General features: G+C 37.6%; 1 protein-coding gene across 6 annotated transcripts in view; it reads left to right on the forward strand.

The window, feature by feature from the left end:
• The window catches only part of WIPF3 (WAS/WASL interacting protein family member 3), a 1105312-nt gene that overhangs the window by 873509 nt on the left and 210959 nt on the right, over positions 1 to 20844 (forward strand). For all 6 annotated transcript variants that reach the window (XM_044066832.1, XM_044066827.1, XM_044066830.1 and 3 more), the window contains one exon: positions 19610 to 19753. In XM_044066832.1, coding sequence (XP_043922767.1) covers positions 19610 to 19753 — 144 coding nt within the window. The remainder of the gene's footprint in view (positions 1 to 19609; positions 19754 to 20844) is intronic.

The following is a 20844-nucleotide window of genomic DNA, read 5'->3' on the forward strand; positions in this document are numbered from 1 at the left end:
TCTGCATACAACAGCCTTGTTGATCTGTCCCCTGTTTATTGATGAGCCATCACCAGTTTGAACAGCTAAACCCTGATGCAAACCCTCTCCCACTGGGAACCACTCTTTGAGTCCGAACTTCTGTCACTAAGTCCTTGTGCATAGCCTGCTCTATAACAGTGTTTCTGGGACTTTAAACCATCACTGACTAAATCAGCTTCTTTGGACCTTTCATATGCTTTTTATATGTCTTGGAATGCCCTGTTGGGTGCTGTCCTCATCTCCACCTTTCTCTCCACTATACAGCTCACAGCAAACATCAGTTCAGTTGTGCTCTGCATACTGATCTGAATCTCTGAATCTCCACTACCCTACTCCCATCTTACTCTTCATTGTACTGTTTATTCATTTATTAATCTCTCTCTCTCTCTAGTACTTTTGTTTTCTTTAAAGCTGTTCTTTCTTTTTTAGGACGTGGCTTCTTTCTCTTTGTTGTAGACTGTGCATAGGACACTACAGCACCTGTGGGGTTTTCTTCCTTCAGAATTTGCTCTTCCCATCTGCTATTGATGTCCCATGCACTGCTGAGCAGATTGTTGCTGGCATCCATTATGAATGGTGTTTGATGACTATTTTCTTTATATTTCTGTCTGTGCCTTGTAACTCAAAGGAGTTTCTTCATGCCATCTGCTGTGTCACTTTCTAGAAGCTGGTAGAGTGTCAGCAAAACCTTGCTCTCTGTTATTTCCCCAGAATTCTTGAGTAAGTTAAGAGGTATGACCCTGTGCCTTTTAAAACCAAGAGGCTTGCAAATGGACAGTTCCTATTTGACAGAATGCTTGCAAACAAGGATTGTTCAACAAGGAATAAGGGTATTTAAGTTTCCTAATGGTCTCAATAGTTTAGATCCCATGTATGTTGAATTTTTGAATTTGTGCAGTCAACACAGTTTTGAATTGATCAAGTTAATTAAGTGGAACAATAAGATAATGAATCAGTTAATTAGCAATGTTAAAAATTTACCAAATCTATTCAAAATTATGTATTGTTTGAACAATATAGTTCTACATTTTATAATGTATTTTCTAGAACTGATAATAAATGTGACAGTAATTTCAAAAAGAAGTGTAGGAAACTTTTAAGGGACACTGAGCAATATAAGAACAAAGGTGCTTATCCTGATTTGAAAGTGAACAATTCCCCCAGGTTTGGGGGGGTTGAAGCGGGGTGGTTCTGGAGCCAAAATTTTAAACAGAGGAGAATATAATGAAATAGACGAGAGGGAGTATAGAAAATATGGGGATAACATTTTTTATAATTTGGAACAACAGCCTACTGATTATTTTCAGGATTTTCCAACTCCAAAGGTTAGAAAGGATAGCAGGTTGAAAGGCATACAGGGCCAATAAATGTCCACCCAAAAGGATTTCATGAACCGGTAGGGAACAGGTGGTTTAGGAACACAGAGGTGAATTAGAAGGGCAGGAACAAGATCAGATGATGAAGGGTTTAATAGAGTACTGATATGGGGGAATTCTTATCTAGGAAGGGTTTTAACATTTTAACTACAGTCAATTAGTCATTTCCTCAGAGCACTTTGTATTGTTAGAAAAAGGTGTGAAATTTATACCAGCCAGGCAAGCCGATGTGGTGGACACTATTTTAGAGCTCAAGTTATATGGGAGGAAATTACATTTAGTTTTATTCTTCAATAAAAATGAAGGGGTGTCAAAGAATAAAGTCACAGATAAACAATTTATGAGAAGGAGTGTATTTAAACCCCCCCCCCCCCACAAACCCCACCTTAGTAACTTTTGAGAAGGCCATCTGGGATGACATTTACATTGATACACAGAACAGGAATAAAAGAAGTAAGTTTAATTTGAGTAAAAAACAATTTGATTTATTAAATGTCTTGATAAAAGATAGATCAATAAGAATCATGAAACCTGATAAGGGTGGAGGCTTGGTTATTTGCGATAGTATTGATTATATAAACAGTATGTTTAATATTTTACAATATTCTAACTCATGGAGGGGTAACTGGGAATATTTCTTAGAATATAGAGAAATAATTTGACAATTGAGATTGAATGTGAACACCCCCCACCTCACCAGATTAAATGACAGCTTAACTCTAAAACCCACCTGAAAATACATGCAATGAAACTTTAATATATTTAATATATTTAACTTATAGTTTTAACAAATATCAAAAAATCCTTTGGGATCTGATAAGGATACAAATGTTTATATATGTTGTCCTGATCATAGGTTTAAATGGAATCATTTTTTTGCATTTCTTGAATTATTTTGTAAATATATTTATTTCAAAATTACAGGTATATAATGCTCATGTACTTTTTTATTTTTATTTTATGTAATGTTTTAAAGGTAGATATTGACCAGTGAACATTCTTATAGGTGTATTATGTTGTGTGCACCACTTTAAATATCCTTTCCTCTGCTGCCATTTAAACTTAATTATTTTAATTTTAATTAATTATTGAGGATGTAAATAACAGTATAGAAGGAAGGAGATAAATTTTGTAAGTATTCTGATGAAGTCCCCGGAGTGGGACAAAAGCACTAAATCTTGTTTTGTATGTACTGTACGAATTAAACTTAGTTTACTTCATCCTAGTGTTCATCACTTGCATTTGTTGGTTCATTGAGAGCTATTCTCCTGTGTCTGTTCTGTTAAAGTTGGACATGTAATCTTTATTTATGGTATTGGTATGTTTTTTTGTATTTGGTAGTTGGTACTATTTGTGAGAGTTCCTTTCTTTCTCCCTATCTCTATCTCTTTTTTTATACAAACACACACACACACACACACACACACGCACACACGTGCAAGCGTATATATAGTTTACCTTCCATTTGATTGAATAACTGTTTTAATGAATACAAAATCACTGAACATAAATAGCCGAAAGTCTGTATCACTGACATATTGGCTGAAATGCCATTTTATTTACTGTGGTATAACTAAATGTACAGCTACTGGTGAAGAAATATTTAGGCATATATGAAATAGCTTTATCAGGTGCTTGAGGTGACTTATACATAATCACTGCTGATCTGGTTTGTAAGTGTGCATTGGTGGTGATTTCCTGTGTATGGTCTACATAACTGTGTGACTGTAGAGTTAATAAATATATATATATATATATATATATATATATATATATAGAGAGAGAGAGAGAGCGATTCACTTCATAACACTGAAACTCAAAACACTGACACTTCAAAATCTTGAAAACTCAAAACACTGAAAACACATATCATACATATACTGAGTTTAAACAACATATATAATAGCACTTTCCACCAAGTGTAAGCAGGGTGGGCAAGCACCCCTGCACCCCCACCCCCTGCTACTTATATATATCAACTCCAAGATTGCACTTCACTTCAGTGTTTTGAAGTTTGTGCTTTGAAGTTTCAGTGTTTTGGTCTTCTATATTGTAAAGTTTTCTCATTTTCAGTGTTTTAAGTGAATCCATATATATATATATATATATATATATATATATAAGGGCATGGGGGGCAAAGATCCTCACATAGGGATGCAGAACGGCTTAGCCCCTTGCAAAAAAATTATTTTGAGCACTTTTAATTTGAATATTTTAGCTTGCATCATGTTTCAGTTATTTTGAACTTGATTAAATGATCTTTCAGTGAAACTGGCTTTCAGACATTTTTACTTTGTTGTTTTTTGCGAAATTGTCTTTCAGCGAGTATTCTGCATAGAGAGGTGTAGCTAGCTATTCTGGCACCTGGTACTGCCTCCTGATTTATCTCCTACCCTCTCAACTCTAGTTGAGGAGCAAAAAAGTCCTCTGCCAGGTCTTAAGGAACAAAAAAAAGATCTTGTTTCCTTTTAAACTATAACAACTGCTTGCTACATTTGTAGCAGGCAGTTGATACATTCAGCATGTAGAGTGCTAAAGCACTTCAGTTCTGAAGTCCAGAGATAGGACTAACTGAAAGAAAAAAATATTTTCCTTTTATGCTGTAGCAACTGCTTGCTACATTTGTAGTAATTATTCAGTGAATAAGTTCAGGAGAGATCATAAACTGAAATAAAAGCAATATGACCACTTTAGAGCACAAGCTAATATTTCCATGCCATACTAAAAATCTGTGTTTTCACAAACCAGGAAGAAAGGCATGAAGAGGTGCACGATCATAAATAAAGCAAGTAATGTATCTCGCAGCTGCCAAAGGTGTATTGGAAAGCAATAAACAATGAGTAAAAATGCCAATAGCACCACCACGGACGATAGTTCCTTTAATAAAACACAAGACAAATAGACAAATAAAATAAAGTAAAGTCCCCTTAATTGTGTATGATAAGCACTTTCGGAATTACCCTTCTTCAGACCGTATAATGGACTGGGGAAAGCTCAATTAAAAATCAATTTCATCCGATCATAGAGTCACTTGCAGGTCAGTGTCTTCTTTGTAACCTGTCAATTATCAGCCAATGGGTTGTTTAAAAATGAATGCATCTATACAATGTCCAATAGTAGATGATAAATGATGAAAATTGCTTGCATCCAATCATAAGGTTCCTTTCAGTCCAGCGCCTTTTTAGTAACCTACCAATTGTCAACCAATCAAAATGTATAGAGGTGAACACACCTCTTTAATGTCCAGCGGTGGGCCTTCTGTTCTTTAAAATAGGTCATCGCGGAACAACCACATTTAGGCCTGGCTGTCTATCTGCTCTTAAATTAAATCCATTTCACCTCATTGCGTTCTGTATCATTAGTAATATCTCCTTGCTTCATGCCCAAAAATGTATTCTCTATAACTTTAAAATAAAAACAGTGAGAAGGGAATTGTATAATATGATTAGCAAGACAGTTTTTAGTATCTTTATTTTGGATGTCACGAAGATGTCTCAATACTCTGTTTTTAAACATCTGGTCAGTTTTGCCCAGAACAGCCAGAACAAGTGGCCAGGTATACCACATGTTCAGTATGGGAATCAGCCTGACAGGAAAAACAGCACTCAATTCCACTGACAGGATGTTTAAATAGATTGCTGGTATCAATGCTATGACATGCCAGACCTCTCCCACAATAGAAGGTTCCTTTTCTTGTTCTATTTTTGGTAACCATTGTGCCATCCTTCATACATAATAGACGTTTCAGATTCTTTTTGTTCTTAAATGTGAATCTAGGTGTTTCACCTACAATTTCCCGTATCTTATCATCTTGTATTAGGATTGGCCAATACTTTTTGATAATATCACACACTTGCTGGCTGTCATTAGTATATGTTAAAGTAAAATTCACTTTATCATGTGTTGGATTTAAATTTACTTTGTCAGTTCTAGAGATATCATTCTTATGCAGATATGGAGCTCATTGGTTTCTCCTTAAATTTTCTGATTTATCAATGTCCAACATTACATCTGCATTGGTGTAACCTCTTTCCTTCAAATTATTTTGCAACTGTAGTGCTTCCCTTTCATAGTCAAAGTTGGATGTACAAAGTCTTGAGTCAAGTAATTTCATTTTCCATGATGTTCCTTGAGATGTGTTTAGGATGCATACTGCTTTTGTGTAAATAATGGTTCTTCCATATATCTTTTCTGTAGATCCTAGTGCCAGTCTCTTTTTCTTTATCAAAGAATACGGTGGCATCTAGAAAATGTATGCTGGTATCCAAAATTTGAACAGTAAACTTAAGAAAACTAGTAGTTTCATTCAGGTACGCTACAAAAGCTTGTAGTTCTTCTTTCTGTCCATTCCAAACAAGGAAAATATCATCCACAAAACGTGTGCAGTGGACTACTTTCTCAAACCATGGATTAGTATCTTTAAGGACTTTTTCCTTTTCCCACTCTGCTAGCACAAGGTTAGAGTAGCTGTTAGCACATGGTGTTCCCATGGCAACTCCCCAGTATTGCCAATAATAATTCTTTCCATAATAGAAAATATTGGTTTCTAATACCATCTCAAGTAACAGACAAACAAGATCTATGCCCAAATTTGTTGTATCCCTTCTAAGGAAATTCCTTATGAGCAATATGTCATGTTCATTTGGAATAGAAGTAAATAAATTACAGATGTCTAAAGTTACGAGTAAAATACAGAGGTATTTTTTTAAACTTGTTTTTAACCAAGCTCAATTGGCTTAACAGCATACTGGTATCTCTAAGAACGGTTGGTATTGTTATTAGATAAGTCTTCAAGTACCTCTATGCGTATAAGGGTAAGGTCTCTGTGATCCATCCTCGACCAAAAACAATCAGTAATGTGGGAGGATTAAAAATATCTTTGTGAATTTTAGGCAATCCATTAATAGAGGGTATTGTGGGATGTGGTGTATCTAAAAATTCATATAATTCCTGGTTTATACATCCTTGCATTAATAAATCATATAGATCTTGTCTAATTCCAATTTACTTATTTTCTGATATGTTCTTTCATCTTGTAACATATGCATCATAGAGTTATAGTACCATTCAGCATCCAATATCACAATGGCACCACCTTTGTCAGAAGGCTTGATTACTATTTCTTGTTTTTTCTGCAATGAAAGTAAAGCTTCTTTTCCTGCATAGTTATATTGTGATAGAGCGAAGTATGCTGATTACCCTGTCGCAGTTTTTCCACTTCATTTTCACACAACTTAATAAACAAATCCACTGCAGGAGGATTGATGGGAATGAAGGTACTTTTAACTGGGAAATCGGACCTCTAGTACAATTGCCAAAGATGTTCTTCAAAGAAACATTTCTGCCAAAGCCTTTAGCTTCAAGTGAAAACTCACTTAAATCAGATGAAAAGGAAGAAATAAATGTTAGTCCTTTGTTTAACATCGAAAGTTGTTCTTTATTCAATTGAAATCTTAGATAGATTAACTACTAGGTTGTAACAGTTCTCTATGCCGGTTTCTTCCTTTTCCTCTCTTGGCTGTTGGACCTGGGACTCCTTTGCCAGGTTTGTTTAAAAAAAAAAAAACGGTAGGTGTGGTATAATACGGGCGTGTACAGCTCCTGTTTTAGGTTTAGTTCCAAGGCTTAATGTGCTCGCTCTTTCACTGCATTCAGTAGAGATAGTAGAATTCGCTATATGATTAGTCGTAAGTAATGGTAGGGTTTCAGGGACTCTCTCCCTTCATTAATGCCATTAACTGCTAGATCAGTAGTAGTTAAGGCTATGCCGTTGGCCTGTTTATTTAAATTTACCGGCATTCTGCCTGTTTGTTGGTTCCTATTATTAAAAGGTCTTTCTTCTTTTGGCCACTCAAATATCCATCCGTTCTTGAAGTCAGAGTTGTCCCTCAATAATTTCCGTGTTTTTTGTGTCTTTAACTTGTCGTAAAGATTTAAATGAAATTGCAAAGTTTCTAGCTTGCCCAGACAAAAATCTGAGAGATCCATTTTCTCCAGTTTGGCTTGCTGTAGCTTTATCTGTTTAGTAATACTCTCCTCTTCATGTTTAAAGTAATCTACTAACAACTGCAGGTATTTAAAACAAGTTTCAAGATGTATTGCTTGCCATTTGGCAAGTAAATCAGGATATTTGTTCCCATAGCTTGGCATGCATTTCACTCTCATACCACAGGGAATAACTTTATAGTGCATGCTGGCTTCCAAATGGAAACACTGCCATTGCAGTCTTTTAAAATGTTAGGCAGCTGTTTCCACTTCACTAAAAATTATATCAAAATTCTCAGTAGGAGTGTTAGTAGTATTGGGTAAAGTACCTTCCAAATCCAGATTCAAGCTTAATAGTGGGTTTAGATTGTCCACAGAATTTTCTTGTACTACGCCAAACTTCATGAAATCCATCATGTTTCTTCCTTTTACATTCATGGAGCTAGTACCTTCATCTGCCATGAGCAACTGCTAAAGATAAAGCAGGAACAAACAAAGCAAGTAATGTGTCTCTCAGCTGTCAAAGGTGTATTGGAAAGCAAAAAAAACAATGAGTAAAAATGCCAATAGCACTACCACGGACGATTGTTCCTTTAACAAAACACAAGACAGACAAAATAAAGTAAAGTCCCCTTAATTGTGTACAATAAGCACTTTCGGAATTATCCTTCATCAGATCATATAATGGAACATGGGGAAAGCGCAGTTAAAAATCAGTTTCATCCAATCATAGAGTCACTTGCAGGCCAACGCCTTCATTGTAATCTATCAGTTATCAGCCAATAGGATTTTTAAAAATGAATGCATCTATACAATGTCCAATAGTAGATGATAAATGATCAAAATTGCTTGCATCCAAAGGAACCTTATGATTGGATGTAAGCAATTTTCATAATTTATCATCTACTATTGGACATTTTATAGGTGCATTCATTTTTAAACATCCTGTTGGCTGATAACTGATAGGTTACAATGAAGGCGTTGGCCTGCAAGTGACTTTAAGATTGGATGAAATTGATTTTTAACTGAGCTTTCCCCAGTCAATTATATGGTCTGATGAAGGATAATTCTGAAAGCGCTTATTGAACACAGTTAAGGGGACTTCACTTTATTTTATTTGTCTACTTGTCTTGTGTTTTATTAAAGGAACAATTGTCCATGGTGGTGCTATTGGCATTTTTAGTCATGATCATAAATAGGACATGTTGGTGAGACAGGTATGTGTGCAGGGGATCCCCATGCTCTGGAATAGGCTCCCCATCCATGTGAAGCAGAGTCCATCCCTAACCCTATTTAAGTCTAACCTTGACCAATGGATTTGAAATTGGAAATTCACCCTGGGTCTGGCCCCCGTGTCTTTGATACTTGGTATTACTGTCTGCTTCTGTCTCTAATAGTGAACATACTCCCTCTGATAATTGCCCATGGTATATAAGGATACAATTGAGTTGGATTTCACGGCTCTATTAAAAAGGCTCTGGTGGTCATTAGCCTAGTGTATAACTATGATCCTACAAATCTATTTGCTGCTGGTGTCAGCCACCAAAGATCATAACATCAGTAGCACTGCAGAATTACAAAACTAAAACAAAGAAGATAAGTGCAATTTATTTTTTTTAAAACTGAACTTGCATTTTTACTACCTCTGTGTAAAAGTATAATGAAGCAAGAGGTTATTTTTAAATTGTGTTTCTCTATTCCAAAACATGCACCTAGGGCAAATATGTAGCAAGGCAGAAGCAGGAAGATCTTCACAATTGTGTCATATCCAGTCTCAAAAGGATGAGCATCCAGTGTTCAAACACAGTAGCACTAAAGCTGTCAAAACTTTTGGCTTTTAGTTCACAGAGAAGCTTTTACTGAGACAAATGAACTTTAACTTTATATTTGCTGTGGTAGCATGAGAACACAGAATAAATAAAGGTGGATGTGAGGAGACAAAACCCACACATGGAGGTAGGAGGATTGTCACAAGCAAAATTTAAATCCTTGGATCTAGTTGTTCTAATGTTCATTTTGCAGATGTGCAAAAGGTCCATCTGAGCTGGATCTGAGGATGCCTTGTATGCCAGGCATAGATCACCTCACAGTAACCTGTAGGAGCAGAGTATAGAGATGGGGCTGTAAGAGATTCCATATAGTAAAATGTGTTTATATCCTAGATTCTCCTCATAAGGAACCTTTGTGGTCATTCCAACTGGTGCATATGTTTGGTCAGGTGCATGTCAAAGAGGGCTACATTGTCTATAGTCTTTCAGTTTTATTATACTATCCTGTGGTTAAACTTTTCAGATCTCTCTCATTCAAGTGTTGAAGTTGTTGGACATGTATTCCTCTAGCATCAAGTTTTAGCCTTAATTTTTTTTTCCATTTGTTGACCGGGTATTCAGTGGACACAACTGTCCCTTTTCAAGAGTAACTGTCTGGTTAAGTGACTTGCTGAAATTCACAAAGTAGGAAAATGAAGACAAAAAGAATTAGCCACTGTACCCTGGACACAGAAAGCAGCTCACTAACAACTCAGAGGTCTGCTGCACTAAGGACCAGAAATTGACAGTTCAGCAACAGTGTAGCAAGTGTGACATTTGTGGCTGCATGATTTGCATTTCTGTAGGTAGAAAGGAAAACTGTCAGTCTTATGTTGCAATAATCTGTTGCCATGGCTGCTGGCTCTTATAGTCTTTTTGATAGTTGACATAAATTTTTCAATCAAGCTATTGGTGTAAAATACCTGATATCATAGGTTCATAGGTGATTACTAGGCTAATGGCCCAGTGGCCTTTACAACGCTAGCCATAGGATTACCCTGGCATAGTGCCACCCAACCTTATTTCCCAGTGCCTCTGTCGAGTAGAGCCACTGGTGTTATCCCCAGGGTGATTTTTCTGTTTCCCATCCACTCATCAAGATTTCTCTTGAAGAGGGTCAGTGAGGTGCTCTGCTTGACATGTATGGGAAGTCTATTCCATAGCATGGGCAGTCTCTGGGTTATGAACCTGTCCCTCCTGCATGTTCTGTTAATTGTGGTAATGAGGTTGAGGTCTCTGGAGCATGTGGTGCGGAGGGATTTGGATTTCTTTAGATGTAGCATTTCTACCAGAGCTGGGTCAGACATGGCTTTGTAAGTCGAGCAGAGATCACCTCTAAGTAGGTGATATGAGACAGAGAATAGTTGGAGTTTTTTGAGTCTGTCCATATAGGACAAGTGTTTAAGACCTAGGATCCTCTTTGTGAGGTACTTTTGTGGTCTCTCCAGTTGTTGCAGGTGTCTAGTGAGCAACATGCCAAATGGGGTATTGTACTCAATAATTGGCCTAATGAGGGAAGAGTAGAGGGAGACAATGACCTCTTTCTTCCTGGATGCAAAACCCTTAGTAATGAGATGTGCCACATAGAAGGACTTTCTGACCACAGTGGCAATGTGGTTATCAAAAGAGAGGTTGCTGTCAACCTGTGTTCCCAGATCTCATATAACATCTTCAGTGTTCAGTGGACTACCATCAATGTGGTAATTCATGGGAACCGGGTTTTTCTCAAAGAGGATGACACATTTTTTGGCATTGAGCTTAAGGCCATGGTTCTGACACCAGTCATTGGTCACAGTGAGGCCATTCTGTAGGATGTCAACATCACTTGGGGAGTTAATAATAACTCCCAATTTGCAATCATCTGTAAACTTTGTTAGCTAGAATCCCTTTGTGTTGGCCTGGACTTCAGAGAAGTAGATACCAAACAAGAGTGGACCCAGGACCGAACCCTGTGGGACTCCACTCATAACTAATCGGCAGTCTGACTTAGAGTCAGCTACTTTCACACTGTGGGTTATATCTGTGAGCCAGTTTGCAATCCACCTAGTGATATAGGGGTTGTTGGCAAGCTTAGTGAGTTTTTCTGTGATTCCTGAGTGGGGAATGGTATCAAAAGCCTTGGCCAAATCAAGGTAGGCTGTATGAACCACCTTGCCTTCATTCACCGCTCTGGTGACTGACTCAAAGAAGTCAACCAAGTTGAGCAGGCATGATCTACCCTTCACAAAACCAAACTGTGTGGGATCCAGAGATTGGAGATTCCCTATACCCTTGTTTATTAGGTCCATGATGATGCGTTCCATAGCTTTGCATATCAGACTCTTTGGACTAATGGGGTGATAGTTCCCAGGGTCTGTAGATGCGCCTCCTTTGTGGTGAGGGATGTTTAATGAAGTTTTTAAATACTCCAGGTGTTCTGCTTTCCTCATTGTTAATTACAGTTTGTTTCATTCTTTTGTAGTCTTTCATATTCTTTCTGTTTAGAAATGATTAAATCTGTCCGGGCCGCCTGCGGGTATTTGGAATGTGCTTAATCTTCAATTGGTAATCCATTATGTAGCCTATAAATTCTACATGAATATGGTAATATGACACAAATGATCTCCCAGGACTGTAATACTGCTTATTGTGACATATTTTGAACCAACAGTATCCTGTGCACTCTTTAGATAAGCCTTGAGTCTGTTCATGTATACCAGGTCACCCCACAAAGCTTTGTCGTAGGGGTTTTATTTGTGAATGCCTAATTGTCAGTAATGGATAGTGCTCAATACTCTAGAATGCAATTTTTCTGTAATTGGTGTATGGATTTACACATTAATGTGCCTTGACTCAAATAATTGTTTGCTTTTTCTTGTTACAAAAGTTAGGCACAACACATTGACACCCACAGAACATAATTTTATAGCTAAATCACGCATTTGTGGCATCACCAAGCCATTCTAGATATCTATACTTAATAGAGAATATCAGCAGCAAATAATTCACTAAAAATGTTAGTCCATATTAAGAGGGTTTGTGGTCATACCTCTCAGCTGTACAGAGTTTCGTAGAATGTCCAGATTTCTGCCTCTTATTTTTGGTTTGTTTCTCATAAAATTGTGGTTTTCAAGCAAAACACTGGCAAATTTTTGAGGAGCGAAGTCAGAAAAAAATGACAGACATTTCAGATACAGATGTTCTGCCTTTCAGAAAATTCCTGCTAATGCAATTGTCCCTATTTTTGAGCCTTTGTTCCCCCATTATTTATGGTTTTGTCCAGATTTCTTGCTCTAAGAAGTTGACAGGTATGTTTGTGGTATTTGGTTGTTTTGGTTTCTCTTAACATAGATGGGACAATCCATCCCATTTCCACTGTGCTTCATTTATTTGTCCTTTGTGTTTAGTATCATATTATAGGGGTCCTAAGAAAGGAACTCACACAGATGAGTAATAGCCATTAGGAATTTTCCCATCCTATTGTTAAAAGGTGAGATCGATGGAGGATGATATGTGACAAGCATAAACCTCATTTGAAGTAAATACTTATTCTTCTCTCCCCCAATATATTCTGTACCTGTCATAACAAACTTTTTTTAGATTTCTACATAGATTTCAAATCAAATACAATATGTATTTTTTATGACTGTGCATAAAAATTGTACTAATTGCATAAGGTGAAGTGCTGCATACCAGTCAGAAGGCCCATTTGTAGTCCTCTATCTTTGTTTATGCTGACCTGTTCTCACAATGCAAACTGTATATGTGGTCAAAGACTATTAGGTGAATATTGGTTAACTGCCCTTGCTAGCCATTTTAAGCCTATCCAGTTAGTTAAAATTATGCATACCTTGTTTCAAGGTGTATACTTACGTACTACCCACAGTATAAGGATTACTTCTAGGGAATACCATTGAAAGTTTATAGAGGCCATGATGTAGGACGGACTTTTAGGTGCTGCCTCTGTTCATAAGTATTACAGGGGCAGTCCTGATATAAATTTCCTCATTCCCATTAATAGATCCAGGTTACACTTGAATGCACTTTATTTAACATAGAGGGGGTATTTGTTCCAGAATAGTGGTTTAAGTTACAGAAGAGGTTTAAGTCCCTGGAATGAGTATATCTGATATCAGTTGAATTGCAGATGTGCAGTAGTTCCATCAGTAAAGGGTCAGAGGATGCCTTGTAAGCCAAACATGGGTCCCCTCTCAGCAGTCTGTAAGATACTAAATACAGTGATAGTCTGTAGGATACTAAACACATTGACAGTGCTTTGAGGCAGTCTGTGCAGGACTTATGTTTTAGGTCCTGTATTCTCTTTGTGAGGAACCTATATGGGCTTTCAAGTTGTTGCTTATGTCTAGCCAGATACATGTTAAAAGGGGCATTTTACTCAATGCTTAGCCTGATAAGAACAGAGTAAATGGGGGCAACGACATCCTTGAATGTGGAAACTATGTCTTTATAAGATGTGCAACATAGACGGACTTTCATACTGCAGTACACACATGTTGGTCAAATATAAGCTTCTTACTGTCCCCATATTTTCCAAAACACTGCACTGCGATATGAAAGGGTCTACTTTTAAGGGTGTATTGTCAGTGTGGCAATCTCCCAGGGTAGTTGGTTTCCCAAAGGATACAGTAATGTACTTTTATGCTTTTAGTTTTAGTCCTTGGCTCTGGAACTGGTTGTTTGGGAGAAGCCTTCCTGCAGAATGGATGAGTCATTTTGGGATTGGTTCACTACTCCTAATTTGCAGTCATCGCAAACTTTGTCAGACAGAGACTCCTGGTGTTTGCTTTTACTTCAGAGAAGTAGATGACAAACTGGAGAGGTCCTTTTACTGAGCCTTGTGGTACTTCCTTTGGTGACTGGTCTTTCTGTGGAGGTAGTTTCACCTATCCTGACATTTTGAGTTCTCTGTGCGAGCCAATTGGCAATCCAGTGGGTGCTATATGGTTTTATTCCTAGTTGAGTAGGTTTCTCAAGTGTGCCTAAGTGAGGTATTGTGTCAAAAGCTTTGGCCAGATCTGGAGAGGTGGTATGTGCAGGGGCAGTATTGAGGCATATTTTCTATTTCCCATCCATAGATCTAAATCAAGCTTGAATATTGACAGGAATGAGATTTGTTTTATGTGGATGGGAAGTCTGTTCCAGTTAACCAGTATTCTCTTTGAGCTACACCTGTCTCTCCAAACTATTCTGTTGATATTGCAGAAGAGGTTTAGATCCACAGACTGAGTATTTCTGATGCCATTTGACTACTGATGTACAGTAAATCCATCAGTATTGGGTCAGAGGATGCCTTGTATGGTAGATACTGGTCACTGTTACCAGTCTGTAGGATATACAGAGTATAGTGACAGGGTTTTGAGTCAGTCCTATCTGGATATGTTGTTTAGGTTTTGTATCCTTTTAGTGAGGTATCTCTCTGGGTGTTCCTGTTTCTTGCATGTGCCTGAAAAGATACATCCCAAAGAGGACATTATATTCAATGATTGGCTTAATAAGGGCTAAGTAAAGGGGCATGATGACATCCATATATCTAGACACAAGAACTGGAAAAAAGAAAAGAACTGGAAGTTGGATCTTCAGAAAAGGGTAACAGCAAATGACATAGAAAAAAATGGAAATTGAGGGGAAAATACATGCAGAATAATGTTTTGGAGGAGGAGTTAGGTTTAAGGGAACTCAGAAATTGACCAATTTATGTAATGTTGGTTTGATAATTGTATAAAAGAATGTATGTGACATGTTTGTAACGTATCAAATATTGTTTGATCTTTCTTGGTACAAAAGGTCAGACATAAATCGCCATTGAGGAGTCTGCAAGAAAATGAGTACAGATAAAGGGCTGCCAGTCTCTCCTGATGACTAAAATTTTTGCAGTCACTGATCTTTTTAGTTATGAATCTCCAAGGTCTCTCAAGTTATGTGATATGTTTAGATAAATGAATGCCAAAAGGTGCATTATATACAATAATGGGTTTGATAAGGTATGAGTAAATGGGGATTAAGACAACTTTGGATCTAATGATGATTTGGAAACTAGATGGGGGAGATAAAAGGCTTTCTGAACTACTATGGATTCATGATGGTCAAATGATAAGGAATTATCAATAAGAATACCCAGATACCTTAAAACAGTGTCGGACATGAGGGGTGAATCCCCTATATGGTAAGTGAAACTGTATTTTTACCAAAATTAAATATGTTTTATTTTTTCACATTCATTTTGAGACCATTTTCTTTGCACCAATTGTTAACATGATCTAAGCCACGTTGAATCAATTGTGAATCAGTTGAAGATTGAATAACAGCACCCAATTTACAGTAATCTGCCATCTTAGTTAACTATAGGCCAGAAGTGCTTGCCTGATAGCCTGAGAAATATACACCCAACAGGGGAGGGCCTGTAACCCAGCCTTGTGGTACACCACTGATAATGTTTTTGCTTTCAAAACCGGCATATGCTACTCTAAACACATTGGTTCTATCAGACAACCAGTTAGCTATCCATCGCGGTTCTACCTGACTTCGTCGACAGCTGAGAAGACCGACATCGGAATCCGGAGCTCCAGAAGAGACATAGGCGGTAGTGAGTGACGGTGCTTAAGTGTGGTAAGTGGTGAGTGGCGGGGTGTGTGAAGGGTGGGGTGGAGGGGGGGGGTCTGTGGGTAGTTAGTGTTAGGGGTGGAGTAGGGTGGGGGAGGGTTAGGTAGGGTTAAGAGGAGGGAGTTAGGGTGGGTTAGTTAGGTTAGTTTTTAGGGAGGTGGGTAAGGGGTAGGGTAGTTAGGGAGTTAGGCGATAGGATAATAGGGGTTAAGTGAGGGAGTAGGGAGGGCGAGGGGGCGGAGTTGCAGGGTTTAGGGGGTGAGGGAGGGGTAGGTAAGTGTGCGCGCGATAGTGACCTTAGGGTTAGGGTAAGGTTTTAGTGTGTGGCTTATGGGATTTTGGTGTGCTTGTGTTGTGTGTGTGGTTTGTGGAATGGGGATGTGTTTTGTTTTGTATGGGTTTTTATGTGTGGTTTCGTGTTTATGGACTGGTTGTGTGGTTTCGATTATGTCAGGTAGAACCATCCATCGCACAATGTAAGGATTTATATTCAGATTTACAAGTCTGTCAGTAATACTTGCATGGGGAATAGTGTCAAAGACTTTGGACAGAGCTAGATATGCTGTATGCAGTGCATAACCACGACCCACTACTTCAGTTACTTTTTCAAATAAATTAATGAGGTTAACAAGGCAGGACCTTCCTTTGATAAAGCCATATTAATGAGGGTGCAAGGTTGAGATTTTTAATGTTCAGATTAATGAATTCTGAGCTAATGTGCTCCATAGCTTTACACATGAGGCTAGTGATACTAATGGGTATATAGTTACCAGGGTCCATGGCTGGGCCACCCTTGTATAATGGTATTACAGTGGTGGTTTTCATGGCTTAAGGAATGTAACCAGTGGAGAGGCTTAGATTAAAGAAGTTAAGTAGGAGGTTCAGAAAGGCTAGATTTGCACTGATAATTAGGCAACCTGGTATGTTATCTAGGCCCATGGATGCAGTATCCTTAGTTTTTGAGAGGGCTGAGAGAAACTGTTCCATAAAAGGCGGTGGCTGAGATTGTGGACCCCATGGCATAGCTGTAACTGTGGATGGAGTAAAATCTGCAGTAATATTTTTAGCTAGGATATTAGCTATTTCCTTTGGGTCAGAGACTGGAGTATTATTGTGACTTACCTCCAAACACTGTTAGCTGTTAGTGCTGTACTTCCTGACATAATTAAAAAAAAGATCTGTAATTATTTTTAGTTTTAGTGGCTATATTAACTCCATACTCTGCTTTGAGCTTCCTGATGTTTCCCTTAAGCTCTGTTAGTTTGCTTAAGTGTGCTATTAAGGCAGGTAGAATGAGACCTCTTATGCTGTTGTATTTGTCTCATACTTGTTTTTTAGATGATTATCATGCTCAAAATTTAAGAATCTATTAGTGTATTGTGCTGTGCTACAGAGATACTTTCTGCAAATCTCCACAAGGAATGCAGACCTTGAACTGCACGCCTGAGAAGTGGGTCTTTTCTCACATTGCTGATTTGCATTATTTTACAGCCATAAGACCCGCCTCCATCCCATCCCCTCGATATGGGCTGTGAGACTTGGTACATAAGATATCAGAGTCTGGGATACATAGACATAATATTTATGTGTGCTTGTCTGCTCATAATCATATGTTTGAGATCTGTAATTAGATGTCCTGCAGCTATGAAACTTAAAGGTAAACAAAGGTAACTTCTCAAAATTCTCTGTAATGCTGTAAAGTTACCCCAACCCCTGCTACTTATATATAGTAAGTTTGAGATTGCTAAACCTCAGAGTAAGGGCAATATTGTAAATCTGACAGTATGGCAAGGATCAATGCAATGTCTTAGCCAAGTACCTGTGTAATACTAAAGTCTCATGCAAGTAAGTGTTCAGTTCGAAAAGTAATAAAATGTTTCCAATTATGTGCAATGTTAGTCTGTCTACCTGCATGTCCGTGATGTAATAACTAGGTGTTACATGTGTAAATGTCTGTGAAAATAGTCTATAGGTTATCTGCACATTGAGTCTGGAGATACAGAATTTTGTTCAGTTTTTGCACTTGTGTGATTTCTGAATGATAATAAAGTTTACTTTGACTTTGGTACTTCAGAGTATTCTTGTCAGATTCAGATATGGTATACATTTCCATGATCACACATTTCACTGTTCTGAGAATTGCAATTGCACTCCTCTCAGTTTCAACAGAAACCGTGTGTGTGTGTGTGTGTGTGTGTGTGTGTGTATTGCTCATGTGTGTGCCTGTGTGTTTCTGCATATATATATATGTCTGTGTTAGAGGGTGTGCTCATGTGCATGCCTTGTGTGTGTGTGTGTGTGTGTGTGTGTGTGTGCGCATGATTTTGTGTGGTATGTGGGTGTATGCACATATGCCTGCAGCTGACTGACAATTAAGAAAATTCTGCAGCACCTGATTTTATCTGTGATATCTACCTTGACATATATGTTCATGTCAATCAGCAAGGGGTGCAGCCATTGTGGTTACATTCAGTATAATACTTTTAAGGCAAACAAACCTCTTGCATTCAGATGAAGAAAAAATATTGCATATAAATATATATACATTCAGCTGAATTACCCTTTTGTAACAGGATATCCTTGTCAGGCTTCTGAAAGATTACAACTCAGTTAGCATGAGGCATAAGCTGAGGTTTGGAAACAAAATAATAAATAGGATCAGTTGTTAAAAGTATTTTTCATATTGTTTGTATTCCTGTTGAAACAGAGGCAGGTAATAAAATGAATGTTTGTGATGTTTGCCATGGTATAACAAAGAACTGTGTGTGAATGCATAGGTTGTTTGGACAGTTGGTTATTTTTAAACGTCTTGATGCTTAGATACATAACCAAGATGTTCATCATCTAATTCATGTATTTAATGGTTACTTTGCAGTTAGAGGTAGAGAGGTTAAACTCTGAACTGTAATTTTAGGGTCTCCTAGTGTTGTTATTACTGCCCTACAGACTTTATGTAGTAACCCCACATTTCATGTTGTGAAACCATGTGCTCTGTGTGGTCTCGTATGAGGACGTGCCCAGTATGGATTATGCAGTTTGAATAGCTGCCTATAAATTCAGTAGTGAGGTGTTTTAGAAGTAACCAATGTGGATATTAAACTTAACCTTGACAGTCACTAAGGCATGTTTTCTGTGTTGGTAGAGTCCTAATACTGTTCCATTGTATCTCATGCATTCTTGTTTATCTCTAGTCACACTTTACAGTGAGTGAGAATGTCACACAAGATAGGAGCCTAGGTGTCTGATGTTGCATTTGTTTATTAATCACATTAATCTAGCTCATAATATCAATTTCAATGCACATTTCATAGCTTTGTGAATCTTCATTAATTTTTAAGAAAGCTGTGAGCTTGGAGATGCCCAACTTCAGAAATCACGCTAATCCTTTTCTTAAGTTTTTCATTGAAAACTGCAATTAAGAGGTTGTATATGCTTTACAAAATTAAAGTAATTAGGAAGTGTAATTGACAAACAATGTTTTCATGATTTATAATACTTATTAAATACATTCCGTAGAAGCCAGACTTAACAGAAAAAGATGTAAACTAATTTCTTCTGCAGTGCAGTACAATACACCATGTGCTACCATTTGTGAACTATGTTCTCCATAATCCGTAGCATTATCTTTTTCTGGTCAGTACATCTAAGTGACTGAATCATTTTTCTGGTTTACAAATACGTTCTTGCATGTAAATTTCTGTCACCGCATGTGTTCTAAAGCTTGTTTTATTTGAAGTACACATATGAGACAGTCTTTTGATCTGTGATATGACAGAGCCTGAACATTGTAAGAGTAACACATTATCTTTCTTGTTGCAGCTCCAAAAGGTGGAAGCAGAGAAGGAGGAGGAGCAACTACATCACCTTCAGCTGGTGGGGTAGGTGGATCCCCGCAGTCCTTAGGTGGTTTATTTGCAGGTGGCTTTCCTGTGCTGAGACCTGCAGGACAGAGAGAAAATTCAGGTAATATGACCTGAGTGATTGATTTGTGTTTGAAATATGCATGGCAAATAACTGTATCAATAAAATATCTCTGATTTGTTTACATATATATATATATATATATATATATCACATGACAGTTCTGATTATATAACTTTTAACAGAACTCAGTAAGACTGAGTAGAGGCATTAGAAGTATAAAGTAAACCTAAGGTGCTACAAGGTAGCCAACTTTATGTGTTTTATCTCATGATGGCCTCTCTGCTTTTGTTTTTGTAGTGTTCCCTCACATATGATAATCCTTAACTTTTTCATTGCCAACTGCAATTAAGAGATTATGTGTACTTAACAAAATTAATGTGATTATGAAGTTTAATTGTCAAACTATCTTTTCATGATTTATAATAATTGTGTGTGTGCTGTGCTATGTCATATGTAGCTACACATATGTTCATCTTGAGGAAGTGTGCTTTTGCATGTATATATGTATTTATGTATGTATGTATGCACATGCATCTGTGTGAGACTGTGTATCTATATATGTGTATATCTATATAGATGTGTTGAAGTGTGTATGTTTGGGTATATGTGACCTAGTAAGTGCATTAGTAGCTGCTTCGATGGACCACAGGATTTGTGCATATGTGTGTCTATGGGTTTGTTAATGTGTGTTGCTATCAGTCAAAATGTGTGCTTTTGCATGTATTCATGTCTGCGAGAGTATATGTGTGTGTGGGTCTATATTACATATCCGAATGCTTAAATGTTCGAATCGCTAAAGATTGACCTTCAGCGATTGAACATTTAAATGTTCGAATATGAATAAAAATTTAAAAAAAAACAAAATAGTGTAAGTAGGGGGCAAGCCCCCCTGCACCCCCCACACCCCCCGCTACTTAAATATACCAACTCCAAGATCGCGCTACAGTGTAGGGAATGGGAAATTTCCTGTTTCCGCACTGAAGTACGATCTTGGAGTTGGTATATTTAAGTAGCTCGGGTATGGGGGTTGCAGGGGGGCTTGCCCCGCTGCTTAAACCCTTTCTTTTTTTTTTTTTTTTTTTTTTTTAATATTATTTTGTTACATATTCGAACATTTGAATGTTCGATCA

This window comes from Protopterus annectens, chromosome 3.part1 (genome assembly GCF_019279795.1).
Source record: "Protopterus annectens isolate FY-2018-M chromosome 3.part1, PAN1.0, whole genome shotgun sequence".
NCBI classification, from domain to species: Eukaryota; Metazoa; Chordata; order Ceratodontiformes; family Protopteridae; genus Protopterus; species Protopterus annectens.